General features: G+C 38.4%; 3 protein-coding genes and 2 long non-coding RNA genes across 6 annotated transcripts in view; 2 read left to right on the top strand and 3 right to left on the bottom strand.

The window, feature by feature from the left end:
- Ptp61F (Protein tyrosine phosphatase 61F) overlaps positions 1-27,665 on the top strand; it is a 29,961-nt gene that overhangs the window by 2,003 nt on the left and 293 nt on the right. Inside the window, exons 2-9 of one of the 2 annotated variants that reach the window (XM_065483329.1) lie at positions 20,770-21,098; positions 21,201-21,383; positions 21,462-21,596; positions 22,629-22,756; positions 22,810-23,035; positions 23,621-23,882; positions 24,058-24,194; positions 25,673-27,644. In XM_065483329.1, the coding sequence (XP_065339401.1) occupies positions 20,991-21,098; positions 21,201-21,383; positions 21,462-21,596; positions 22,629-22,756; positions 22,810-23,035; positions 23,621-23,882; positions 24,058-24,194; positions 25,673-25,867 (1,374 nt within the window). In that variant the 5' untranslated portion in view covers positions 20,770-20,990 and the 3' untranslated portion in view covers positions 25,868-27,644. Of the gene's footprint in view, positions 1-20,769; positions 21,099-21,200; positions 21,384-21,461; positions 21,597-22,628; positions 22,757-22,809; positions 23,036-23,620; positions 23,883-24,057; positions 24,195-25,672; positions 27,645-27,665 lie in introns of those variants that run through there. The other variant, XM_065483328.1, reaches the window with a different exon arrangement.
- On the bottom strand, positions 6,480-8,664 carry LOC135940586 (uncharacterized). Its single transcript, XR_010574898.1, has 3 exons — positions 8,412-8,664; positions 7,611-7,696; positions 6,480-6,815 (listed from the first exon to the last, which is right to left on the bottom strand). It is a non-coding gene; the product is annotated as an uncharacterized LOC135940586 (long non-coding RNA).
- LOC135941556 (uncharacterized) lies at positions 9,472-10,677 on the bottom strand. The gene is made up of 6 exons (XM_065487175.1): positions 10,552-10,677; positions 10,194-10,436; positions 9,907-10,052; positions 9,767-9,848; positions 9,655-9,709; positions 9,472-9,599 (listed from the first exon to the last, which is right to left on the bottom strand). Exons 1-6 carry the CDS (start codon positions 10,552-10,554, stop codon positions 9,547-9,549), a joined length of 582 nt encoding a protein of 193 aa, XP_065343247.1. The 5' UTR covers positions 10,555-10,677; the 3' UTR covers positions 9,472-9,546.
- Positions 12,755-17,983, top strand: LOC135940901 (uncharacterized). Its single transcript, XR_010574927.1, has 4 exons — positions 12,755-14,033; positions 14,705-14,780; positions 15,260-15,339; positions 17,282-17,983. It is a non-coding gene; the product is annotated as an uncharacterized LOC135940901 (long non-coding RNA).
- On the bottom strand, positions 18,267-20,774 carry LOC135939126 (uncharacterized). The gene is made up of 4 exons (XM_065483330.1): positions 20,189-20,774; positions 19,312-19,655; positions 19,142-19,256; positions 18,267-18,552 (listed from the first exon to the last, which is right to left on the bottom strand). Exons 1-4 carry the CDS (start codon positions 20,189-20,191, stop codon positions 18,469-18,471), a joined length of 546 nt encoding a protein of 181 aa, XP_065339402.1. The 5' UTR covers positions 20,192-20,774; the 3' UTR covers positions 18,267-18,468.

Genomic DNA, 27,665 nt, shown 5'->3' on the forward strand with positions numbered 1-27,665 from the left:
ACGTTGGAAAAGATTTTTTTATTTCAAAAAATAGTTTTTCACGATTCTACGGCGATTGGCTGAACCGATTTTGGTTTTCAGCACGTCAAAAAATAGCAAATTAATTGAAGAATGCACAGTAGCTAGATTGAGTCTGAAATCGCAGTGGAAGTGCCTTAAAAGCGAAAGTCTACGGTGGTGCCATCTGTTGGTGGCTTCGAACACTTAGGCTTTATGTACCTGGTGAATTGCTCTGCTATTTCTGAATTGTGAGCATTCCTTGAAGTGGCTTTCACTGCCTATTTTTATCAGTTTGAATCGCGGAATAGTTAAAAAATCAGCTCAGTAGCAGGGCATTATTTGCTTTTAAAGACTCATCCTCTTCCATTTTAATTCTCAGTAGGCATTGTCGGCTTAGCAACATTTCTGAGAAGGATTTTCGAGCTGCAAAACAGACTGAAATTAATATTTCAAACAATAACTTCAACTCAAAGCATATACATTTTCTAGATTTTTTACTCTTTTTTCCCTTTTTTCGTGTTTTTCGCTCTATCAAGTCGACTGTTTCGGCCATTCTCTTGAGGTGCTCGATATCTAGTGACGATTCATCTGTTTCGTCTAATTCCTCCACATTCTTCATTCTAGTTCTCAAGAGGAGAGCCTGCATGATATCCTTATGACGATAATTGCCATCAATCCTTCTTCTGCATGGTACTACCCTGCAACTTTTATCCCTGCACTTTTCCATGTGTTCTCTTAATTTGTTGTAAATGCAGGAACGTAAAAATATTCGGCTCTTTATGCCCGCAATTTCATCAAAGGACAGCAGCTGGGTCGGCTTCTTAATCTAATAATAAATGGAATACAATTTTTAAAATGGAAGGTTATACATGGCACACCCCCTTCGGGACATTTTCGTCTGATCATGATGAAATTCAGTGGGAAATTCTAGGAGTTCCTAATATTGTAGAGTTCATCTAAAAGGTCCTCTGGGGCAAGATCTCCCCCGAATTTCATCAAGATCTGAAGGCAAAATGCCAAAGGGGGGTTTAATTGGCAACCATCTTTGGCATCATTTCTTACCCGTATCGGACGGAATGCCCAACAGTTGTTTGTGAGTGGCTTCATCTTTATTGGTCTTGTTCTGGCCATACTTCTGTTTAATTAAATATGAAATCTGTAAATACAAAATGCTGGCTCTAAGTGCGATATTAGCCTCTCTTTTTTTTCGTGAACTGGATTGATTCTGAATGCTGAAATAAGGGTGTTTTTAGCTTTGCGAGTGAAGCAGCGCTGCGACCTGACGGCGATAAACCAGGCAACTACATGATTTAGCTCTCTTGGCCATCTAGCGTTCATGTCTTTAAACAGCGGTCGCGGGGGCTAATTATTCCTAGCAGCAAACCAAAACAAATAAAATAAATATTTTCAGGTGTAACATTCTCAGGGTTGTCTTAAAATCGCAGTTCAAGTTCGCAATTTTGACCAGCCGGTTTTTGCCGGGGCGGTTAAAACCGGATGAAACCGAGCAATTTTTGCCAGGCTAAAATTGGCATTTTTTAAATTGGTTTAATTTTTAGGCATAAAACGAGCTCAATAAATAATTACGGGAATAGAAAAATTTTAATGCGAACAAAATCACGATATTTTCATGAAATATTTTTGAATAAAAAGATTCAAAATCATGATTTTACGGGTGAAACCATTTTCTTCTTACATTGCATACTCAAGGAAACCTAATTTTAGCCAATTTAGCCGGCTTAAAACCGGTTATAACCGGCTTGGTCGAAATTGTTTTAAAACTGCCGTCTTTTTCCGAACACTTTGAAGTTCCCTACATTCGGCGCTATTCATCGGCTGCTCAGGACTTCAATGGTTTTTGCCAATAACCCCAATAATTGTGAATCACGGAATACTACCTCCTATTTTGAATTATGAGCAACTTACTAAGGTCTATTTGAGCTGGTCTATTTTCTGGTGTTGTAAACATGACCCACAGCACTGCAGTGATGGAAAGCGGCCAGGACAGTCCCATAATCCCAGGCCAAAGGCAGTCACATGGACTCGCTCGACAAGAATCGATGTATCGACAATTCAGGCCCGAGATTTAACCCGAGATTTTTTCAGACACAGTAGCCCTTAATGTGATCGACATTTTTACACAATATTCCCCGCCAAAGCACAAATGAAATTATTGCTACTGTGCATCAATTATCAGGTCTAAGAAGTCTGTCAAGAACCAGTGTAGTTTTTTCTTAAAAATAAATGACTTTACAGACTGTTGAGCAGCTCGAGGGCTACCAGCAAATAGCAAATTTGAATGCAGCAACGTTTCTCCTGTCTGGAGACGTTCAGTAAAATTAATTTTGGCCTATATTTATGCTATGTTATACCTTTTCTCCGCATTTTTTTTAAGTTTTTGATTTCCCATAAATTAACAGTTGCACTAGCCATGTATATATTTTTAACTGTACGTGATCCTTAGGACCTAATCCGTATGCGTGTTACAGGATGTTGCAGAGAAATTAACTATCATTCCTCTTCAAATTAAATTTATTTAAAAGCTATAATGGTCTCTGCGCTACATAAATTAATTTTTTACCTATTTTGAATTATGAGCAACTTACTAAGGTCTATTTGAGCTGGGGATCAAGTTCTGGTGTTGTAAACATGAACCGCAGCACTGCAGTGATGGAAAGCGGCCAGGACAGTCCCATATACCAGGCCAAAAGGCATAGTCACATGGACTCGCTCGACAAGAATCGATGTATCGACAATTCAGGCCCGAGATTTAACCCGAGATATAGTCAGACACAGTAATAGTAGCCCTTAATGTGATCGACATTTTTACACAATATTCCCCGCCAAAGCACAAAAGAAATTGCAACTGTGCATCAATTATCAGGTCTAAGAAGTCTGCCGAGAACCAGTGTAGTCTTTTCTTAAAAATAAATAACTTTACAGACTGTTGAGCAGCTCGAGGGCTACCAGCAAATAGCAAATTTGATTGCAGCAACGTTTCTCCTGTCTGGAGACGTTCAGTAAAATTAACTTTGACCTATATTTATGCTTTATGTTTTGCCTTTTCTTCGGAATTTTTTAAAGTTTTTGCAGTAGCAATCAGAATTTTAACTTCTGAGACTCAAAACCTTCCTCAATAGTTCTACTGCCTATGATTTTGAAGATCTGCTTTGCTCTGTCGGAAGTGACGGGACCGTCTTCAGTGGAAGACCTCTTCATTTTTGGACTTTCTTGATTTGAAGGCCTCGTTGGACTGGATTCCGAGGAAGGCCTGTTTTAAAATCCAAGTATATATGTTCAGGATGATTATTTCTGAAATTAAAACTCACGACGATTCTTCTTTCATTTGAATTCGAAGGAAGTGATGGCAAAGGACATCTGAAAAGGGTGTCTCAGCTGCAAATCAGAACAACCGACTCCTTAATCCCGAAACTTTATCAAAGAATAATGTTTTCTTACTCTATTTTGGTTGGAATTCGTTCCAGAATTTTAGCTGGTTCCCCAGATTTCGCTGATTTCTTCGAGGTCTTCTTCATCCGGGAAAAATAGCTAAAAAATTTGAAAGAAGCCATATTATGCGTCTCCTGTTTGAAGTACTTTCTGTAAAATTTATTTTCCACTCTGCGACCCATAGGAGCTGAGTTATTAATTTTTAAAGGCTAAAAAATGTGATTTGGACATTACAAAATATTGGTTTTTGGGGCCCAGCAGGGGCCCTGTGGGCTGAAGGCCGATGATTCCAGCACCAGTCGATGCCCCTTGGTGGGGCACGTCCCTCAAGGTTCCATTTTCCAAAATCAGACCGTTTTTCGAAATACTGCAAATTTTTAAAGATCCGATTTTTTTGAAAAATCAAATTATTCAAAGATTCTTTCGCCTGAACCCGATTTTTCCCAGATAATGACGCCTATCAACCTTGAAAAGGTATCGAATGACGAACATTTTTTGCGATTTTAAAGAAAAGATAAAGACCAGTTTTTCTTTAAAAGTTGAATTTAGCGTTTTTTTGCAAGTTTTTCGACCAATATTTTCTTCCGGTCGCTATATCTCGCGATTGGGGAAACATTTCAACACGCCGAAAGCAAAACCCACGTAGATTTTATCGGGGAACATTTTGAGACCAATTACGAGCCGATCGGATCAAAATCCTACGACAATCTTGGTTTTGAAGTTCAAAAAACGTGACCTCTGGACCTTGTCCATATCAATAACATGGCTTTTTTTCCAAACGTGCACCCCAAATGGGTTTCAAACTGTTCCATCGCAGTTTACAAGTCAAGTCCGGGTCTGGATACACATTTTAAGATTCCTCACGGCCTTACAAAAAATAAATTTGATATTTTTCCGCTTCCCTAGGTGCAAAATTGCAAAACGCACACGCAAAAATGGAGTTTTTTCTGTTAAAATTTGACGGGTTGATGGATTTTAAGTTACAAAATCTTAAGAAAAAGATCTCGCCAAGCCCCACCACTTGCCCTACCCTGACGACCTTTTTCAGGGTAACCCACCCTGAGATTGATTGATTTTTCTGACGCCACTGCTCATTTTGGCACTTCCTTGAATGTAATTCGTCCCACCTCCCCCCCGCGCTTGTTCAGTGAATTAAATGAACGAAAATCGTTGAAATTGAATTATATGTCAGGTACCTCAACCCTGCCGTTGAAAAAGCTGAAGGTAATCGCCGTATACGTCTGCGTGTCCGGGTTGTAGTACATCTCGGCGACGTATTTCTTCGTGACGTAGTGAACCAAAAGTGGCGTAACGATGATGAAAAAGCTGACAAAAGTGAGCATCGAGTTAGCCATGCCGGCGCCAACTTTCGCTAAGAATTTGGTCCAAATGACCGGCTGAACGGCCACGCCTGGTGCACAGGGTGAAATATTTGATTCGCCGAACGTGGGACACCAAGCCACCTTGGTAGATTTTCTCAACCTTGCCGTCTCCCACTTTGGTTGAATATGTGTTGCAATGCAGTTTATTTGACGAGGAAACCTGGAATAAAAAATAATATTATTTTACCCGCCTGGTCTTTTTCATGGACGAGGATATGATTTGAACTCAAAATTACATTGAAATAATGAAAGGCGGCGGCCATATACCAGGCCAAAAGGCGGTCAAATGGACTCGCTCGACAAGAATCTATGTGTCGACAATTCAGGCCGCGTGGAAAACAGCATCAGGCAGCCGTCAGGGCTGAAAGGAACCTCGCGCAACTGTGCACCTCTCGGCCGTCTAAGCGGCCTTGGCCCACAGGTGTAGGAGAAGGAGGCGGCCACAAGGCTTCGGCTGCACGTCGACCACAACAGCAGATGCGCGGCCGCTTTCCTTGGTAGCAGCAACCAATGCTCTCAGGCTCTAGTCGTACCAGGTACAGCTCGCAGCCGGCCGTGGAGGACACTGCCGACACTGGGTAGTCGCCCTTTGGTTGCCACGCCACGGCGGCCCAGATCGGAGCTCAGCAGGGTGTGTGTCCGGTCCGCCATGTCAAACACTGCAGCAAGCGTGATGAAAATCATGTAAATTTTATGTAAAATCAATATCGACTCATAATTCTACTTTGCTCAAATGTTTTTGGACATAGGTGAGCATGTGTACATAATAATATGTATGTAAACAAAACTTTCAAAGTTACAAGCCAAGACCTTTTACGTTTTTTCTTCGACTTAACCTGCAAGATTTCAGTATCATACAGGAAAAATGGTCATGATCCTGCTTGGAACGCCAGATTTCAACGGTTATGCACGAATTTAAGATTCAAAATATAAATTATGGAATTGATATTGAAAATTGAAATGCGCAGCTCGAAAACGTGTTCGCACAAAGCGAGATCTAAATAAATGCATAAAAACGCACCCACTAGCCGCTGCTCTAGGTGTCAAAGGTCGATTCATACGCAGGGGGTATCAATTCGTTCAGGTACAGGGGCACAGGTCGCTGACACCAAGTCGGCGTCGTCTGTCTCACAGGACCCTGCACAATGTGAACGACAATTTCGACATATTTTGTAGATCCGCTTCTTCACTGAGGGGGCGTGATGTCTACTGGGGGCGTGGCAAATATTCGGCGGCCGAATTAGGCCACTTAGGCTTTGAATATATTAGGTTTAATGGTATTAAAAAATTGAAAAAAAAATTAGTTTTATTTTTTGGTACAATAACCTTGATAGCAATTTAAAAAAAATTCTCGATGCCAGCGCATCCGCTCAAACTCCCTGGCCTCTCAGGCATCGTGGCTGGTTGATTCTGAGCGTCATCCTCTAAAACGGCGTGTGTGTCGCTAATGTTTTCTCTAATTTTTGGTAATTTGCACCTCAGGAACCTCAGGAATTGAATTTTTAGCAAGTTCCTAGTGTCCACTTCGACTATGAAACTGTGGTGCAGATGATGGATAGGCTATATATTTTCAACTAGTTACAATTAATTAGAGAAAGCGAATAAAACGTGTTTACTGTGAAAAAAGATGAGAATACTTATGTTATCGAATAGCTAGTTTTATTTTTTGTAATTTCAAATGATGTTCAAAATACAAATTTCAGTAGCTGATAGTTTTTTTCCACTATATATAAGCACGGTTTAAAATGAACTTCAGAAATTTTAAATGGGAATATTCAATTGTTGCATCATGGTTAAAACATCCCTCAATTGCTGGATTTTGAATTTCACTTGAATGTTGTTGACCTCCGCATCACTTAGCTTGCGATATTCTATATTTTGCGCTGCAAAAGGATGCTTTTCGCTCACGTACTCTCGAAGTAGTAGATCTCCATCTTGACCAACTTCAGCTTTTGCGTTTTTCTCTCGAGTAATGTCCAAACTCTGCAAAAAAATTAGAATAAGCGTGTACATTGGAAATAATAATATATTTGAGGTCCGATAAAAATACGCACTGGGGCGGATTCGAGGCACGGAATTTTAGCTCGACCTTGACAGAAAATGGCATCGCTGGGTATAAGACAAGCATAGCAGAGTGTGTGTCTATAGGTCGAGCTTAAATTCCTTGCCGTAATCAGCCGTCTGCTGTCTAAGTTTAGATCCCAATAAACTACGGAGTTAAATTCTTAATTAATTTAACTTTACCATTTCTTGTTGGTTTGCTTGCACTGTGGCTTAAAACAGATCAAATATTCTGGAGGCTGAATTCGTGATGTCAGTTAGATTGACGCGAAATCACTATGATACTACCCAGTCCAGTGCGGTGTTTTGGGGGGCGTGACTTTAAGACGTCACAAAGTTACGCCCACAAAACACCATATATGGCGGCCATAAGACCTGTTTTAAAGCGACCGACGCGACACCAACGGTTGGGTCGGGAAGCTCTTAGCGGGAACGAGTTCGGCCCAAAGAGTGGCAGCTCTCTGACCCAGTCCCTAGGTGGATTACGGCATGGAATTTTAGCTCGACCTTGAAACGCTGGACAATGCTGGCCTTATGCCTAGCGTTGCCATTTTTTTCTCAAGGTTGCGTTGCCGTGATCCGCCCCCAGAGGTGAAAGTTTGGAAAGTTTACAAAAATTTGTACATTTTTTTCTATTTTAAAAAAATCCGAATAAGTTCAAAATATAAAGGATTAAACGAGGTTTTAAATTAATTATGTAGCTTGATTTATTTTTACCTGATTTTCTCTTGTTAGACTTTCCCGAGGAAGATTAACGCGCGAAACTTCCCTTGCAAGTATTTCGTATCAAACTCATAGGAGAACTGAAAGAATAAACGAGCAATCAGCAACAGTTTGGCAAAAGAAAAGAACTACATTTAGAACGACCAAAGAATTAATAGTCAAGTTAAGATAGCAAAAATGATTTCGTCCTGGTCCCGGCAAAATTGCGTAACTTTAAACAACCAAACGCGAATTTCCTTGTTGAAAGAAAAGGTCAACAATCCATTCGACAATGAAAATTTGAAAGTTTGTTGAGCGTTGCGCAATTTTGCCGGGACAAGGACGATTTGATTTTTCATACATACATAAACGAATAAAATAATTATGCAAAAATAGATAACTGTTATTAGATACATCACATACATAAATTTACTCATTTGCTAGGGACTTTTTAAATTCATTGATGCTTTGCGAAGCAATACATCATATAATTTTTGCAAGTTAAGTTAACATAAATATATGTATTTAAGTGCATGTATGGGAGACTCACACTTTCCGCTCACTCACACTTCTCGCTCTGATGGGAAGATTCAATGTTAATCCCTATCCTAGCGAGAAGTGTGAGTTGGGCGAAAATGGTGAGTCTGCCATATATGTATGTCTATGCATGGATTTTATGTAAATGCATAGTATTACAACATACATAATTGTCTAACAATAAGAAAAGCTATGCGAATGCACAATAAAATACTATATTGTATCTATGTACATATGTACATACACGATTATTAATGTATGTAATTAATACTCACTTACATCTACATGTCCGAAGGGGAAAAATGTACTGCAGACACTCCATAAATTTGCATCGAACCAACTTTACAGTAAAATCCGATGAGTGCGAACGCGAACCGGCAGCGCACAAAAATTTATTAGATTTCTTGCGACTCTTCTGTTGTCCGATGGATACAGAATGCGTGAAACGCACTCTGCTGCTGCGAGTAGTGCGAGTGCCGTGGCCGTGCGCTGTTGCCAATTCACACTGTGCGCTTGTGGATTGGAATGGAATGAAGTAGTGAATCCAGCCTGCGCGCGAAGCTGGCAACTCTGACTGAGCGGGTGTGAATGCGTTGTGTGTGATTGCATAGAGAAAAAAAATATTGTATCTCACCCGCACGCGTTTCATGCGCGGTGCATGACTTTGAATTAAACACGCTCTTGCGGCGTGTTGCTCTGAATGAGGTGGATTGAAAATTTTATAACATGAAGTTTGCGGTTTAAAAACCCGCGGGTGCGGGTTTTCGGAACGAACCTCACCGCGGGTGCGGGTTCAAATTTAGAATTCCGTGGGTGGGTGCGGATGAAAAAAAAGTCCACCCGTGCAGAGCTCTAGTCTATGCCCTCGCGATCGCTCTTTTGAGAGGTAGTCGCTAGATGGCCAAGCGAGCTGCCTCATCTGCTTTGCTCATTGTCAGTTTAGTAGTTTACTCCCAAGCTCAAAAATTACTCTTTCGGCATTCAATGCTTTCACGAAGAAAAAGAGAAGCTATAATTTCGCACTAATAACCATTATGACCTGTGCAACTGGTCAATTTCCTCGAAAATTTACAGTGTATGTTAATTAACTTTGTATTTTTTTTAACTGTAAATGTTCCTTTTGGACCTCATCTGTATGTGTGGATTTGGCAGGGAAATTCATTGTCTTTTAATTATATGTAGCACAAATTTGCTAATTGAATTTCATCAATTGTTGCATATCAACTATTCGAAACCGCAGGCTTTGATGGCCATTTTTTTCTTGGAATTTGCGGAAAATAGTAAAAAACATTTTAATAGGCAATGCACTTTGTGAATTAATTCAGTCTTGATTGGGATTTAATATTTTATTTGAGTTCCAATTCATAATCTCATCTCTATTGGAGGCTAGTGAAGATCCATTTTGTCGACAGCGTCAGATAAGATTCTTCGCTTTGTACCAAGCTTTCGTGAAAATTTCCTCATTGACTGGAAGTAGAGAATTGGCTCGAGTACAATTTTTAAATTTAAAGTTTAAACTTACGAGTAATGGCAGAATCATGTCTTGTCCTTTTTAAGTTCTTAAATAAACCTCCCGCCTGAAATCATTTCTCGAGTAAACTAATTTGTTTACAATTTTTTGTATTTGACTGTACCTTTGCAGAATAGCGTTTGCTTTTTAGTATTTTCTTGTGTTTCACGATTGCCTGTTTAGTTCTACCTGTAGGAGATCTATCTCTGAAATAGTTCCATTTTAATTAATAATTCAGGACGAAATTAAGCGGCAAATATTTACCTGTAGCCCAAAGTTTTCAGGTTCCTGTTCCTTATTCCTTCCTGAGAAGCATTATCTGGTGCCTCCGCTTCCTTTTGAGCATGAACGTTCATAGAAGAAAATTCCTTAGTAATCTCCTCGCAATCCTCTTCTTCCATCAGCTGCTTCTATCAGAAAAAATATTATTTAAATTTTAATAATTTCTATAATTTTCAGAGGCTAACTCAGAGACCCTTATGGCTATCATAGAGACTGCGTTGAATACAAAGAAATTTTTATTGATTTTCAAGGACAGTTTCATTGTTTACCATGAGCGAAGATTTCAAATTTTTCTGATGAACGTTCATAGAAGAAAATTCCTTAGTAATCTCCTCGAAATCCTCTTCTTCCATCAGCTGCTTTTCGAGTTGTTTAAGTTCCTCATACTGCTCTTGTTCTTTGCACGCCTGGCACATGTACCCGTTTTTGTCACACACAGGGTGCTCGTCCAAGCTGCTCCATTCGATGAAGAAGTCTTCATTTCTCGGTGGGAGTGGTTTTTTCTCTGAAGACTGGAATAACGACAAATATTAAATATTTAGATCCAAGTTTTGCGAGGACAGACATGGCGTGGCAACATTTCTCGCATCTATTTCGTATCTCCGGAAATATATTATTTGTTCTCACCATGTTTCGAAGCTTTTTCAGCTTGATTGGCGTTCCGAAAAGACCGTTCTTCTGTGGCCAAAATTTTGACAGTCTTCGTTTACGCTTGAGAGCTGTGAAACGCGTGACACGCGTGTGTTTGTTTGAGAAGCGAACGCACCAATGGATTCCTGCTTGAGGCAGGCCAGGCAGGGCAGCATTTTTTCATCCCAGCGCCATCTATTGCTGCAATCACAAAAAATTCGCGCGTCGTTCTTTCCAGTTCTTCCCGCCCCTTGTATACGTTTATTGAAACAAATAATGCATTTTTTACCTTTGATGCTGTTTATTTAACATTTAATGAAAGTATAATGTAAGTGAATTTTTTTATTAAAAAAACGAAATTTTATGTAAAGTTAACCCAAACCGACCTATTTTTTCCATGTCCTTCTGACCAAGGGTTCCCTAAATTTTTCAAATTTTACTTCTTACACCCTCTTATTTAGCAAAGGAAATTGAATGCTTCCGGGGTGAGAAAAATTACGAAAATAAAGAAAAAGAAGATAAAAAGTGGTACTTTCGGGTCTGGAAATTTATTTTTTATTTTTTCAAAAATTGCAGATTTTCAAAAGGGGTCTGTGTTTGACCTAATTAAAATTCACCATTTGATAGTAGCGTCAAAAACTGCCTAAATTCAGAAAGCTGATTAAATTTCCAGTTTTTTCCCAACTCGCAAAATTTTCTAAAATTTACAATTTTCGAAAAACAATTCGTCTGAAAATTTTAGTTGGCCGGTAAAGAACCTTTAAAAAAATTTTGGGAAAAATAAAAATAGCCAAAATTAAGTTCATTTATTCAAGAATTATCTCAGAAAAAATATTATTTAAATTTTAATGATTTCTATAATTTTCAGAGGCAAACTAAGACCCTTATGGCTATCATAGAGACTGCGTTAAATACAAAGAAATTTTTATTGATTTTCAAGGACAGATTCATTGTTTACCATGAGCGAAGATTTCAAATTTTTCTGATTATGAAAACGTAATTAAAATTATACTTGAGTTGCGCGCCGGCCACCTTCTGTATTACAACCAGAAGCGACAGCGTGACGTGAACGCCCCCCTCTGTTTGCCGGCAGCGCTGGCCTTATATATCAGATTGTTTTTGCCAATTTTCTCCGAAATTTTCAGTGCTAGACTATGTTTTCTCACATGATTTGGAATCCTCTCATCGAGATCTATCTCACAGCTAGTGTCTTTTTTAGGGAAATGCGGAATTTCAGTAAAAATTGCGATTGGACAATTCCTTTAAGAACTCTCCATAATAAAACAATGCTAAATTGGAGGCCGATTTCTCGAAATTTGACAGTGCTGGCTATTGATTTTTTAACTATACATGATCTTTAGGACCTAATCTATGTTTGTGTTAGAGGATTTTGCGGGGAAATTCATTATCAATCCTATATTCGAAGAATTTGGCGCCAACATGATGAGGAAAAGCCAATTTTTCAATTAAAAACAACGGTTCTTTCATTAAAATTCTTTATTTAATTATTTTAGCCAACCGTATAATTTAACCCGCGACTAAAGAGAACATATCCTTACCAAAAAATCTTTATTTAATTATAAACCAACCGTACAACTATTACCCCGCGACCAAAAAGAATTCCTTACCATCACCTAAAATGTATATTAAAATCTGTACAGTGTGTGTATTTTTCTTCGTTCGGCTTCGTGTCTTTCCTAGCCCATACGGCTGCTGAGCGATGCATGCATTGGAGATTTAATTTTTTACTGATTTCAACCAGTAAACTGGAGGGAACCATGTCCTGTAGAGTAAAATTTTAAAATAATACCTAATATTATATTTAATTATTTTAATTTACCCTTTAGCTTTTCTTGCGGGAATGATTTTCAACCCGCATGTCTGATGGCATCAGGATCAGGCAATTCGTCTCTGAATTTGAATAAATTTAATTTTTCTGGTTAGAAATTATCCATCATCAAAAACTAACTCAATTGTTGAAGACTGCTGTGCCTCGCCGGAACAATCACGGGCATCCTTTTCTTCCTCTTCTTCCTTTTCAAAATCTCTCATTTGCGCTGCGGGCTCGCGAAAGTCGCAATCGCTATCGTCAGTATCAACAGCAACACCTGCGAAAAAAAGACATCTATGAGTTCTGCAAAACTTGTTGGGCGCAAAAAGGACCGTCATCAAGCAGGTGTAGTTCTCGCAGCAGAGTCACTACACCCCCCGCCAAGAAATCGGATATCCGCGGATAACTGTCCAAAATTTCAAAGTTTGAGTTAGAGTTGATTTAGGTTTCCTGATGACCTACATTTTAACTCCCTTCAACCCCCAATGCTGACAAATTGTCGGATCACCCTTTAAAACGCGTTTATCCAATTCGGATAGGATTTTGCATATCTTTTGGATATCCTCGAAAGACAAGTGACGGATTCTCGTCATCCAAATTTTGACCATTTTTGGATAGCATTTTGCACAACATTAAAAATGCTCTTTTTCCGTCATTTGGTATTTTTAACCAAAAATATTTGTATCCCAAATTGGATATCTGATGGATATCAATCGGATATCCAATGGCGGACAAGTCCAAATTGTGACTAATTTTGGATAACATTTTGCACAAAATTAAAAATGCTTTATTTCGTCATTTTTAGTATTTTTAATCAAAAATATTTGTATCTCAAATTGGTTATCTGATGGATATCCATCGGATATCCAATAGCGGACGATGAACTTAGAAAAATTTTATAAAAAAAATTATGACACGTTATTCCCTTATTTTTTTCAGCAAAAGTACAAACTTTTTAAAATTAAGAATTTGAAATGAAAAATAAAATTTCAAGTACACGGCTTTCGCATGCATTTTAAATAATTAAATATTTTTTTTAAAAATCTAAGAAAATATAATTATATTATTTACATAATTTCATTTTGAATTGACGAAGATTGCCTTTTTGTCCTCTTGCTAATATATTTTATATAATAATCTCAACTATCGTGTTTCCTATAATTTTAAATAATATTTCTACTCGTATGAAATGAGAAGAAAAAAGTAAGGAGAACTTTAAGATTAGCGCACGCGACTCATTCAGAGCTACATGCCGCAAAAGCGCGTTTAATTCAAAGTCATGCTCCGCATGAAACGCGTGCGGATGAGATGCATTATTTTTCGTTCTGCAACCGCACCAAACCGCACACAACGCATACACGCCCGCTCAATCAGAGTTGCCAGCTTCGCGCGCAGGCTGGCTTCACTTCATTCCAATCCACAAGCGCACAGTGTGAAATGGCAACAGCGCACCAGCGCAGACGACTAAGGCACTCGCAGCAGCAGAGTGCGTATGCATTCGCTCGCATTCTGCATCCATTGGACAACAGACTTCGTAATTGAATAGTGTTTTGTGTGGTGCCGGTTCGCGTTCATCGAATTTAAAATGGAGTTGACTCGATGCAAATTTATGGAGTGTCTCTGGAGTACATTTCTACCCATCGGACATGTAAGTGTGTATTAATTTCATTAATAATCGTGTAATATTACATGCATAGTGTTTTATTGTGCATTCGCATAGCTTTTCTGCCTTTTCTTAAGACAATTCTGTTGTAATACTAAGCAATTATGTACACTACATAATAATTAACACATGGAAATTTGAATGATATTGCTTATGGCAATATTTTTAAATGAATTATTATGTACATATGTATGAATAATAATGCGTGCCGCGCGTGCGTAATATTGTAATATGTTTGTACTTGCGTAGAGCCCTTTGCAGCCGATTTTGCGTCCGCCTAACTCCCCCCATGTATTTATGTAATATATATACATATAATTAATGCAAGTTATGTATCATATTGCTCCGCAAAGTCTCAATAAATTTAAAAAGTACATACATACATAGCAAATAAGTAAATTTATGCATGTGATTTATCTAATAACAGTTAATCTATTTTTGCATTATTATTTTAGTCGTTTATGTATTTATGAAAACAATCACAGTACACCTTACTATCACCCTGCTTCGCCTTTAACTTAAAATCATTTTTGCTGTCTTAACTAGACATAATTATAATTATTTCTTTGGTCGTTTTAAGTTTTACCCGTAGTCCTTCTTTGTTTTCTGTTGCCTAACTGTTGCTGATTGCTCGTTTTTTCCGTTTTTTCTTTCAGTTCTCCTAGGAGTTTGATACGAAAAAACAGCGAGTGAGTCTTCCTCGGGAAAGTCTTACAAGAAGAGAAATATCAGGTAAAAATAAAACAAGCTACATAATTAATTTCTAAACCCGTTAATTCCATAATCTTATGAACTTAATAAAATATTTTTTTAAAAATAGGAGTAGAAAAAATTGTCCACATTTTTGTAAACTTTCCATTGAGTCGATAGCAGGCTAGTCGCTAGTCTATCAGTCAGATGGTCGTTGGTCGGAGAGTTTTCCAAAATCAATTTCTGTGTTTTTAATAAACTTTTTCAGGTATTTTAAAGGGTGATGGAATTTTCTAATAAATATCATTCGTTGCTGTTGCATCTCCTCTCTAAAATTACTTGTACATTATTTTTGCTCATTAGAGTTAATTTATGTATTAATGCCTAATTCCTCATATTTTTATCGGTTTTATTTGACTTTCATATTTTTTTTAAAATGTATACGCATGTAGTGTACTTTGTAGTTAATGTTTTCTCGTTTCAAGAGGTGGAATTTTTCTAAGGATCATTATTTTTTGCAGGAATGTGGCTGCTTTAGTGGATTTTGATGAGTGTTTGGCCTCTGGAATGTTGAAATGGACTATGCAGCCTCTTAATTATGGTAATTTTATTTATTTGGAACTCTTAATTATGGTAATTTTATTTATTTGGAACATTAAATTTTGTGAGAGTTGACTGCATTGAAAAGGATTGTTCACTAATTATTGTTTAATAATGCGCGTTGCTTTTCTTGACAAACTAAGTTGAGATTTTTTAGTATTCATTATAATACTTGCTGTTGCTGACCAATAAGAATTTGAAAATTATTACAATTATATTGGAATTAAGAAAATTAAATGCTGCCCATTTAGGAGTGTTCCAATTTTAGCCAATCAGTTTAATCCAGGGTAGTTTAAACTTGACCTTTGCCAATAAAAGCACAAACAGACAACCACTGAGTGGCAAATTAAGAAGCAAGAGTGGTCGGCAGACAGATAGTTATTAGAGATTCGCGAAAGCGAGAAGCAGCAGCACTAACCATGGGTATGGGATATGGGACAGAGCAAACTTTCCGTAGACATCACGTCCAAACCAAAGAAGGGTGAGATGGCCATCGATAGCACTGAGCTGGTCGAGAAGATCGTGGACAACAAAGAGAACCAAGCGCTGAATAGCACCACGCCCCACAACAGACACGTCCAGGATAACTGAAAGACAATGGTGATGTAGAGAAGGGTGCAGCTCCAGTGGTCAATGCCAAGAGGGTGGAGAGGCCGTTCCCGTGGAGGAGCACCTAGGAGGAAGGCCTCCTCGTCCAGCCCCTTAAATAAGCCTTAAAAGGAAAGGTTCAGCTTCTGCTCCATAAGCTCCTCACGCAAGGACAAAAGGCTGTCGCTAAGGAAGAGCAGGAGGCAACCCAGTAGACGGTGGCCGCCGCTGGAGAGGTCAAGAAGGACTTGAGGAGGCCCCCATGCAGGACGATGACGCCGAGAAAAGGCCTGAGGAGACCAAGGAGGCTGGCAGGGGTGACCGTGCAGCCCGCGACCCTCGTCGCAGTCACTGCCACCGCCGAAAACGCGGAAGAGAAGGCTGAGGAGACAATTGGGGTGGAATCCAAGAAGGCTGAGGTCATAGAGTTGACATCTGCCCCCGTCAACAAAGAGGCGTCAGAGCCACATGCCGAGCCCAAACTCGAGGAAAAGAAGGAAGAGGAGGAAGAGGACGCTGCCGCGCCTGAGGTCGCTCCTGTCAGGCCAGACGCACTGTTTAAGCCTGTGGAAGAGCCCACTATGCAGCTTTCGTCGTCGCCGTCACCAAGCCTGAGCCAAAGGCAAAGGTGGAAGAGGAGGCTGTCAACCCCGCCAAGGATGAGAGCGAAGAGAAGGGCAAGGAGGCTGCTCAGGAGCCCAAGGCAGCTGACACCGTAAAGACCGAGGAGTTGCGCAAGAAGCAGACAAAAATAAGAAAAAGTGGAATGAATACGATAGAAGTGCGCCGCCATTGAGGGAACCCTCATATCAGGCTTTAAATAATATAAATCGAAGATGAGAGAAGAAGAAAATTATAACATTCTTAATTTTGTAGCTTTTCTTTGTCAACTTATATTTTTTAATCTTTCACAAACACATACAAGGGGCCATGGTATATCCAAAGTTTTTTTATATTGTAAGCAAGAATTGCCTAGAAAATTGTTCATTAAATATTCAAAGTAGGGTGTACATGACATTTTTAAAGTTAAAGAATGCAACGTTTTGAATCTAATTTTTGAATTAAGTTTGCTCATTAGATTTCTACATTGACAAGCAAAATATTTATTGTAGAATCTGTCAAGATAAAATGTTTTTCTTCAATTTTTAAAATTAATGCTTGCAATATTTTTCAAAATCTAAAGTCTCCCAAAAAACACTCAAACTTAAATAAAAATGAAATGTGTATTTTGATTTTGAACTGCTTACTTTAAATTTAATTTTATTTACTACCAAATATCCTATAAACAGGACCCATTTAATGCTGTTCCCCAAAACAGCTTAACTATTACTGATAACGCTCAAATTTTGTTTCAGGTGTGCCAAATAGCTCCAGAACATTCTGAGTGACTCGGACGAGGAAGTTCTCTCTAAAATTGGGAATTATCGAGTCATCTGCTGCCTGGTCAATCCTCCACCTCATTTGCATCACCTTCCCTCTTTGGATGACGACTATTTCCGTCCCAATGAAGGCCACGACCCTGATAACGACCGCCATTCCATTGACCACCATCAAATTCAACATTCTTGTAAAAGCCAATATGTAAGTTTTTACTCAAATAAAATTAAAATAAAAACTATAAAAAATTTTAATTTACAGTAAACCATATTTTTCCCAAAATTTTACAAATTTGCCCAGAAATATCGCCTGTCCAAAATTGGACAGTTTATGGACAGTCATACCGAGAAGGATATCCTGGTGTACAGGTCTCGGTATATCCAAAAGATATCCGCCGGATATCCATTACGGATATCCGAATTGTATCCGTTAGCGGATATCTTTTCGTCACTTCTTAATTTTTTTTAGATCTGTTTTAGATGGGTATTCAATTTCATGCCAGTGTGGCCCAAAAATTAGACTATCCAAAATCCGACAAATTTAGGACAGTTATACCGAAGGATATCCAAATGTACAGGCGTCCGTATATCCGAAAGCATATCCTTCGGATATCCATTACGGATATCCGACTATCCGAAACGGATATCTTTCGGATATCTTTTCGCTATCTTTTTTCTTGGCGGGCCTTAAGCTGCTCTAGCCGCATTAATTGCTCTTCGCGTCCGATCTCTTCGAAATTTTCCATCTTTTCTAAGTGCGATCCCGCCATTATTAAATTCACCTGTCAACTGAATCCCACGTGAGGTAGGTCGAAAAAGGTGGCGAATATTCTAATTGCGCCATCTAGCAACTGAAATCGCTACTGCTTCAAGCTCGGACCATTGGCGCGGTTCAATAATAAATTGTAAAATGGGATTTTCGTTCTAATTTAGCACAAATTTGAAGGAAAACACAATCTTTATGGTACATTTGTACACTTAGCATCAAATTTATTTTCAGTTTTAGGTATCATACACTTATTTCTTATCAAATTTTTTCAGCAGCACACGCTGATGCGTCCGTTGAGGCATTTTTAATCAATACATTGGAACGTCTTTCATGGAAAACTATAAATCTGGAAGTGAAAACGAATACTAAATATCTAAGCGACTATTATTTTAAATCCTCAATCTTCATGCATATCATTAGAGTTGATAGGTCCAGCAACTGCTTTGCCACCTTCGTCGTTCACCCGCTCAGTGAATTTGTACTGTAAATAGCAATTTAGGTTTTATTTTGGATTTTTTCACTCTCTCGATCTCCTGGATTTTTTTTTTAAATTTAACATGAATTTTTTACATCGCAATTAATTATAATATATGTGATGCGTGAATGAACAAAATGACCGATATAAATTTTTTAATCAAACATCAAAGTTGGTTTTTCAGTCTAGCCGTAGCAAATTTCTACATTTAATATGAAAATTCGTATTTTTTTTCGAATTGGGAAGAAATTTATTTTAGAGACTTTTCATAACGAGACAAATCAATTTTTGTACTTGTGAAATTAATACAATTTTATATTATCAGTGAGTAAAATAGATTAATGTATAAAATATTAAAAATTTGGCAATTTCACTCTCTCGAAGAGTAATTATCAAGTTTTAAATATTTTTTAGACATAACTGGCCTCAGTAGCAAACTAGAAAAATATATCTAAAATTATTTGGAAGGTAAGATATTGCCCCTTTGATTGATTTTTCTCTTCAGGGAGTCTTTTTTAAAAATCGTTTTTGATATAACAAATTTAGACAAATTTTAGTCACTTCCCTTTAAGAATTGAATTGTAAAAAAAATTACCATGCACTCCAAGATATTAATAGCTGCTGCTATTTCCCTGATGAGTTCTTTGCATTCTTCTTGAACAACATATGCAGACGGGCCAGCAACTTTGGAGAGAAATTCCGATTTTTCCCTGTAGTTTAAGATATTTAATAAATGTGATTTATTAAAAATTGTTAAAAACTCACAAAATCTTTAAAATATCGCTGGCCTTGGGGCTAGTATTTTCCGGCGTTTCCTTAGGTTCACTGCTAAGGCTCAGAGCAGCGTAGTCTTCCGGAAGATTTAAAGATTTTGAGGCGTCCAGCACGCGATCTATCATTTTCAGCATAAGTTCTTTCTGCATGCGACTCCTCATCTCCAGGATCTTTCCAGTCTTTTCTCTCAACCCATTCCTCACTTTATCAAGTTCTTCTGTTTCTGTGTCGTATTTGACGCAGTCCTCAACAGGATTTAGTTCCATCAAATTTTGTTTTTGTTCATTTCTTTCGATGGGGCGACAAAACATACAATATTTCACATTGGTTGGAGCCTGAAATCAAAGAGAAAAAATGTTTAAAATGTGGACGCGTCGTAAAATATGTTAAAACGCAAGCAGGAAAATTCTTAGGATATTTTTTAATTATTTTTTGCCTTGGCTTCGAGGATGGAATTTTTCTCGTTGACAATTTAGCGCTTAGTCGAGGGCAAAAATATTCATAAAATCAATAAATTCCACGGATTCTTAAAGCTTATAAAAATTCCTAACATTTGTATGTCAATCGAAATTGTTTTCCTGATTATTTGATGTTTCCAAAAATGACTATTTAAAATGGAAATTTTAAAATCAGCCGATTGAAATAAATAAATAAATCGAGAAATAATTACAGGTACGAAAATTTAGATAAATTATTTTAAACCATTAACGTGCTTTTAGTTATTTTCCTGGTAAAAGTCTAAAAAACAGGGAATTTACTGGAAAGTAAAAAATGAACTCCGATCGGTTTCTCATTTTCTCACTCGAAATATACACCTTTGATAAACTAAAGAATTTCCTTGCGACTTGGATAAATTTAATATATTTACCATGATTGAAGAAGATTGGTTGAAAATCCTGATTTGGCAGGGTTTGGAAAAGGGCGTTAATTTTTTCTTATGAATGGACAAACCTCAAATCCGTAAACAAACCGGTCTAAAAGGGAATTTTTCTGATAGCACATTAGCAAGGACATCGCACGTGTGAACCTTAAAACTGCTCATGAATCCCTCTCTGTTTATTATTTATTGCTGCCAACATTGTCAGAGCTTCTCATGTCACTCAATATACCAAAATAAAAATAACTAACTGTTTAAAATAAATTAAAAATACAGAAAATCAAAATAAAATCAACTACTTCACCATGCCGCGTGTCGCCCAAAAATAATTCGCATAATTATAGAATTTTAGGTTTTTATATCTCCAATTGAGCTTAATCATATTCCCTAATAATTCATTGTGGTTGCTTAACCTAGAAATGTCATGATAATCCCCTTGTAAGTGCAACGAAACCGTTACAGAAATTTATTTTCACTACTTAAGCCTATTAATTCTGAAGGGGGGGTGGAGGGAATCGCTAAAATCCCGAATTCGCGCCATTTCTCATGTTGGTACGATTGCTTTTTCGCAGCGCAGCAGAGGTGTGGCGGCAGGTGGCAGCACGCGTCGCTCCCGTCGGTCTCAGCAGGGAATAATCGGAGAATTTCCTTCGTTCATTGTTCGTGCGTTGTGTCCGCCGCTGCCGCCGCGAGGAAGGAAGGAGTCGGCCTTTTTTCCCCGACAGCGACCATTGGCAAGACGTGTGCTGCGCGCCTCTGCGGTGCCCTTAATGGTGGCGAGACCGCGGACACGATGATGGATGAAGACGCGGCGGCCGCGACGGCGGCGGACCAGATCCGAGGCGTCGAGCAGCAGTTCGAACTGATCGACTCGGCCAAAAGCTGGACCCCTTGCTACCAGGTAGGTAAAACAACGCGTCCGCGTGACCGACCGCCGTCGGACGCCTGCCTTATCAGAACGCGCGGCGATAGTAACCGAGAGTGTTTGCTTGTTGTTTTGCAGCAAATCCGCATCGAAAGCAACAGCTTCGATTTCCCGGCGGAGGAGTCCAAGAAAGCGGAAAACAAGAATCTGAACCGCTACCGCGATGTCAACCCGTACGACCACAGCCGCGTGGTGTTGCGCAAGGACACCTCCGGGCCGAACAAGAAGCGTTCCGACTACATCAACGCCAGCTTCGTGCGGGTGAGAAATGAGAAACTCAATTTACATAGACCACCTTTGGCGTGATGTACTAATTTTGTATTCAATTACGTACCACAGATGCCCAACGCCCAGCGGAAGTACATCTTGGCGCAGGGGCCCCTGCCGCACACCACCGACCACTTTTGGCTCATGATCTGGGAGCAGGAGTGCAAGGCGGTTGTCATGCTCAACAGAGTGGTTGAAAAAAATCAGGTACTCTAATTGATTTCACTCAAATTTTTATTTAAATTGAATACAGGTGAAAAGGGGCCAGATTTTTTTGTGATGGAATTAGAAGGAAAATTGCTGGAATTTTTCTAATTCCTCTTGCGGGGTTGACAAGATGACGCTGAGAATTCCTCTTTTTCCTCTCCCTGGTTGTGAGAGATGCAGTGGAGACAGTTAATTCAGATGCCAACCGTGCGCTTGAATTTTGTTATAAAATGTTAATTTAATGCATCAAGAGCCAAAGCACCTGGCTCTTCTGTTCTGTGAAGGGAACATGCTAATTAATTATTCACTTAAATAAATGAACTCATTAGTCAAAGTGGCATAACAATATTGAGTAAGTGAACAAGTTTTCCCAGGTTGCTTCTTAAATTTCTGGGAATCTCAGCTCATCACTGTGTCTCTCTTATGAAAATCAAGTATTTTATTTCTTTTAAAGGGAAATTTAGCTCATAATTTCCATTTATTGGGAGTCTCTTAATCTTCAAAATGTTTGTAAAACTAAAGCTGGAGTTTTTTCGTGGGAAATAAATGACTCGATTTTAAAGGATTTTTTTGGGTTCAGAAAGGTACAACAACTGTTGTGTCACTTACACAACAGGTTTTCTTGTAAAGATGTAAAAAATTTAGAAATCATTTTCATTGTCTAGAAAAATTCCTAGAATTTTTTCCTTGTTGTACCCTGGTAAAATAACAGGAATATTTCAAAGCTTGGCAGCTGAAAGAGAATAAATTCCCTTTATCTTGAATAAAGCTGGATAGTGGGTCAAAAGTAAAAACTAGCTCATTAGGAAAATGAGGTCTTTTGAAATCCATTTAAACGATTGCAATTGAACAGACATTACTGGATGATTTGTTTTTTTTTTATTCCTAACCAGTATTTCAAAACCAAAATTCATGCCGCAGAGAATTCTAGGAATTTCTAAACAATTGGTCTTCACGGCTGCAATAAATTCCTTTCCACCTTAATCCACAAAATCTAAAATGCATATCTTGATTACTAACAATTTCCCACAGATCAAATGCCACCAGTACTGGCCGACGGGATATGATGGCAACAATGAGACGGTTTTCAGTGACGTTAATCTTAAGGTGGTACTAGTATCAGAGACGCCAATGGACTATTACACGACTCGGATTTTAAGGTATATTGATCCGTTTGCCAATCTTGAGTCAATTTTTAATTCAAATTCATCAGATTAACCGACGTAGACTCGGGCGAGAGTCGCGACGTGCACCATTTCCATTACACGACCTGGCCCGACTTTGGCGTGCCGCAGAGCCCGATGGCCTTCCTCCACTTTCTGATGGTAGTCAGACAAAGTGGCGCCCTCGACGAGAACGTCGGCCCGCCAGTCGTGCACTGCTCGGCGGGCATTGGCAGATCCGGCACCTTTTGCCTTGTTGATTTGTGCCTCCTGATGGTAAATTTTCAATTAATAGAATAGTTTTTGTATAATTTTGGAACAAATTGGCTTTTAACTTCTGAGTTCATTGCAAAATCTTGAAGGTTAAATTTACCATATTTGAATATCTGAAAATAATGAACAAGTTGTGAAGACCTTAGTGTGCTAAGCGGCCAATAGATGGTTCCAGTGATTTCTTTAGATTTTAAAGTCTCAATCCTGCTGCTGTGGATTCTGCCTCTAGAATTAATTATTAAGATGTGCTGAAAACAAAATTCAGTCCAGCCATTTGCCGTAGAAACGTTGGAAAATATTTGTTTATTCCAAAAATTAGTTTTTCATGATTCTGCCGCGATTGGCTCAACCGATTTTGGTTTTCAGCACGTCAAAAGAAAACAATTAGTAAAGAAATCTCAGTCTGTAGTCTAGAGTACCTTTAAAATCATAGGAATATGGAGGCGCCATCTGTTGGCAGCGTCAAAAACTTAAAGAATACCAAATATTTAATTAACTGTTCAAAAAATGTGAATATTTTTATTTTGATACATTGTTAACACTTTGCTAACAGTTAGCCTCATTTCTGCTTTTGCAAACTATGTCTAGATGGAGCAAGGTAAGAAGCATGTGAATGTGCGGGAAGTGCTGATGGAGATGCGGAAGCACAGGATGGGCCTGATCCAGACGTCGGAGCAGCTGCGCTTCTCGTACCTGGCCATTTTGGAGGGCGCGAAAAAGATGCTGAACCGCGACCCGGCCGTGACTGAGCTTGAGATTTTCCGCTCCGAAATCGTTCCCGACGAGGAGGAGGACTCGCCACCCCCCAAGCCGCCTCCGAGGGGAGAGTCCCTCAGGCACAACAACCATGGTAATAATTAGTTTTCTTAATTTCCTTACAAATCCTGTTCAAATTATTCATCGTTACTGTTTTAAAAGTAAACCGTATTTAATGTTGGTATTTTCTTGCTGTTAAAAATTATTTTTTAAACGCTCATGCTATTTTATTTTTTGTAACTGTCTTATGTTTATATTTTTTGTTGCAGTGTCCAGTGAGGAGGCGCCGTCACGACCTGAAATTCTTCCAGAACTGCCGCCAGACAGGCCGTTGCCTTGTGAGCCGCAGAATAACTCGAACCACGTCAACCAAGATGACTCATTGGAAGGCGAACCAGACAGGCAAGTGGTTGCTGTGGTTTCTAAAAAGCCTCTTTCTCTCTGGAAAAATCTCAGAAGTAGAAATGACGGTACCAATTTCTTGCTCAACAAAATTAACTCTAGCCTTAAGGCTTCCCCTCGGCGTATGCGATTTATTTTTAACAAAAGTTGACTGAATATTTTAAGACTGTTTCAATGCAGGTTATGCTTCGTGCACAAATTAAGTCAGTTAATTGTTGAATTATTATTAAGTCGTTATTTGTTGAAAATTTTATTTTTAATAAATATATGGAATTAAACTATTATTTATTTTTTTTCTTTGGTAAATGTTTGTTATTCTCTATCAACAAAATCTTACAACTTTTTATGACTCATAAACTCTTGTTGTTCTGTGTTAAATTATTAATTTATTTCGTTTTTTTATTGTGGTGTCTTGGTTTAGACAACAAAGCTGGCTTTGTTGACTTTGCCTGCAACTTTGCTCTGGAAATTTTTAGGCCCCTAATAACTTTTTTTTATCTCAAATAGGTCCGAGAATTCAAATGACTAATAAATAGTTTGAATTATTGTAGCAAAATCCAGAAAGTTGCGATGCGAAATGTAAAATTTTCACTCTCAAGCGTTTTTAACTGCCCTGAAAACTCAAACAACGCCATTTTTAGCTCTGAGAACTAGCATTTAACCCAAAGTAACCTGCGTAAATTGCTTTTTTTCGCTTTAAAAGATATCTATTTTTTGATCTTAATCATGGATTCAACCAAATGTAAATTATTTTCAAAAAAATCCATAATCGAGTTGTTGAACATTTTTCCATGAATTAGTTGCAATTTTTGCTCGGCAAAAATGTCGAAAAAGCAATTAATTCTGAATTTTTATTACTAGTCAGAGAAAAAGGATGCAATTTTTGCAATAATTTTTATAATTTCATGTTTAGGAATTTCTTCCTAGTAAAAGTACAATATTTAAGTTCTTGATAAAACTTTATTTTTATTTTGACGTGAGGAATTAAAAGAAACAACTAAATATTTTACTCGTAATGGAAATTATTAAGCAAATTAACTGAATTTTAACTTTTATTGCATTGCATTTTTACTAATTTTACACCTTTAAAAATTTAATTGAGCCTTGAACAACCTGATGCAAAATTTAAAATAATGGTAACCTTATTTATTTAATATTTCATGATTTTAAAAATTACTTTTCCTACTAAAATTATCATTAAAATCGCGGCAAAATCATTTGAAATCCTTGCGGTGAAACTCGACGCCAGTAAAGCGATCAGAACTCGAGAAGCGTTTTTCTAGAGGCAAGAAAATGTGGAAGCAGCAAGAAATTGGTGCGTGTGGGAGAAAGAGGAATGCCGAGCGTGGGTGGTCAAATTTCCGAGCCCGAGCCCGTCCACTCTTGCTCTTTGCATCCGTTTGCTGCACGTCTCTAGAAATCCTAGAAAGATCCAAAATTCGATTTAACTGATTGCGACGCCACTCTTGTTTTTGCAGCGAGACGAGTGCACTTCGTCGTCGCCGAAGGCAGGAGCGATTGGCCGAGCAAGTCAGGGAAATTAAGCGCAAACAGCAGGAGGCGGAGTCGTGGCAGGAGATGAAGAAGTCCTTCTTGCAGCCCTTGCGGCTCGGGGTGGGGGCCCTGCTCTTGGGGGGCATCGCATTCCTCTACTACAAAATGTCGGCCGCCCAGTAGAGCCCCTCGCATATATTCATTCATTATTTCACACGTTTATCGAACACACACACACTCACGAAAAGAAATGAAAAAAAACACTAACTCTCGAGGATGGCCAGCAGCAGCATCACACGCCTCACTGCACCTTTTTGTCAAAGCACTTCTCCCTGCCCCCGACCGACCCGTTTAGGCCCACGTTGTCTCCGATCCAGGGCTGACCCAGCGGGGAAATTAAATTTTTATTCTTATTTTTGGAGAACGAGAGTGGCCAGGGAAACGGATTTAAATGAAAATTATTCCTAAACTCGTTAAAATTATTTTTTGAAATATTTGTTAATTTAAAAATAGTAAATGTAAATAGTAGTGCATTTTTTTTATTATTTTAAATTGTAATTTTGACAGGAAATGTTTATTTTACAATTTTTGTAACTGAGGCAAAATCTAGATTTAAAAATTTTAATTTTGCATTCCATTTTTAACCAGTAAGAAATGAGTTGTTCCTCAAACAGAAAGTGAAGCAAGTTTATTTAAAATCGGTCTTCATTTTGGTGCCATGTGTATCCGTCTCCGCTGCACCATTCCCGTGCTCTAACCCAAATGCCAGTGATGCGAGTTCCCTTTTGAAGTGGAGTGCCATAAAATGAGTAAACAAAACGCCACTTTAAGAGTACAATCATTTCCGCCGAATGTGAATTCAGCCCTCGAGCAAGGAGCAGTTGAAAGTACAAAGTGTGGGGCAGTGATGCTGTTGTTGTCAGGCCAATCGTGCTAGCAATGAAGGTACCAATAAACTAACTCACTATAACGACAGACACACATTTGCACTAAAATATAAATAAAAGAAGACTTGACGAAACTGAGAGCTTAACCCCACGCGCGAGAGAAAGAAGATTGCTGTCAGTTCGAGAAGGGTTGTTAAGCAATGTCACACTCAAATATTTTTCAACGCCTGTCATATCTTCACCGCCACGACTCTCCTGACATTTATAATGATACAAAAATTAAGGGTGCGTAAATAAAATTCAATTTAATTTAAAAAAAAAATCCTGACAATTCCGCTTCAGCAGTTTATTTATATTTATTTTTGCCTAATTAACGTAGCAAAATTTTGTTTCGTTGCCTTGAGAAAATTACGCACCCGAAATTTCGGGCCTGAAAAGCGGGTTGCAGAGTCGTGGCCGCCTCCACCAACTTTGAATTCATTAAGACTGTGACCATTCTGCGAGTAGGCAGCCAATGAAACAAACAAAAAAATCTGAATTTCACACTTTTGTACTTAAGCAGCAACTAACACTAACTAACCAAACAGCCCAAAGAAAAGCTATATATTTTACGTGCGATTCCTTTGACGATGCATTTTTCGGTGTAGTCTAATCTCGATTTAATCGGCAACACACATTCCTTCCACTCGTGTCCCAAGCAAAAGCACGGAAGCAAGCCAGGAGTTGTTTTAATCTCTTATGTATAGAAATATAACCACGTGAAGACCACGAAACCAAATTAATCCCCTGTATATATCTATTCTTTTATTTAATTCCAATCCAAATAAGGTTATTTTACCAAGAACGAAGGCAATTCTGGAATTATTACATTTTAGTTCAACAGGCGAAGGAGTGCGAGCCGCGCCCCAATATATATTAATTATACAAACTGTTTTGTGTTATCGAAACAGTTAAAAAAAAAATAATAATCAGGCAAGCTGCCTAATTGACCCCAGTACATTGACGCTGCTGTAATAATTACTTATAAGACATGAAAACGACTCAAAATAAAGAAAAATGTATAATTATTGACACACGCATTTTTTTATTTGGAA

Source organism: Cloeon dipterum, chromosome 3 (genome assembly GCF_949628265.1).
Source record: "Cloeon dipterum chromosome 3, ieCloDipt1.1, whole genome shotgun sequence".
Classification (NCBI taxonomy): domain Eukaryota; kingdom Metazoa; phylum Arthropoda; class Insecta; order Ephemeroptera; family Baetidae; genus Cloeon; species Cloeon dipterum.

What these genes read in the sequence shown, in the direction of transcription:
- LOC135941556 (XM_065487175.1), bottom strand. An exon ending in ATTTGAAATCTTCGCTCATG is followed by an intron (nt 10,053 to 10,193) that starts GTAAACAATGAA and finishes TTTTTCTGATAG; the next exon opens with AAGCAGCTGATGGAAGAAGA. An exon ending in CTGAAAACTTTGGGCTACAG is followed by an intron (nt 9,849 to 9,906) that starts GTAAATATTTGC and finishes GAACTATTTCAG; the next exon opens with AGATAGATCTCCTACAGGTA.
- LOC135939126 (XM_065483330.1), bottom strand. An exon ending in AGCGATATTTTAAAGATTTT is followed by an intron (nt 19,257 to 19,311) that starts GTGAGTTTTTAA and finishes CTTAAACTACAG; the next exon opens with GGAAAAATCGGAATTTCTCT. An exon ending in TTAATATCTTGGAGTGCATG is followed by an intron (nt 18,553 to 19,141) that starts GTAATTTTTTTT and finishes TGCTATTTACAG; the next exon opens with TACAAATTCACTGAGCGGGT.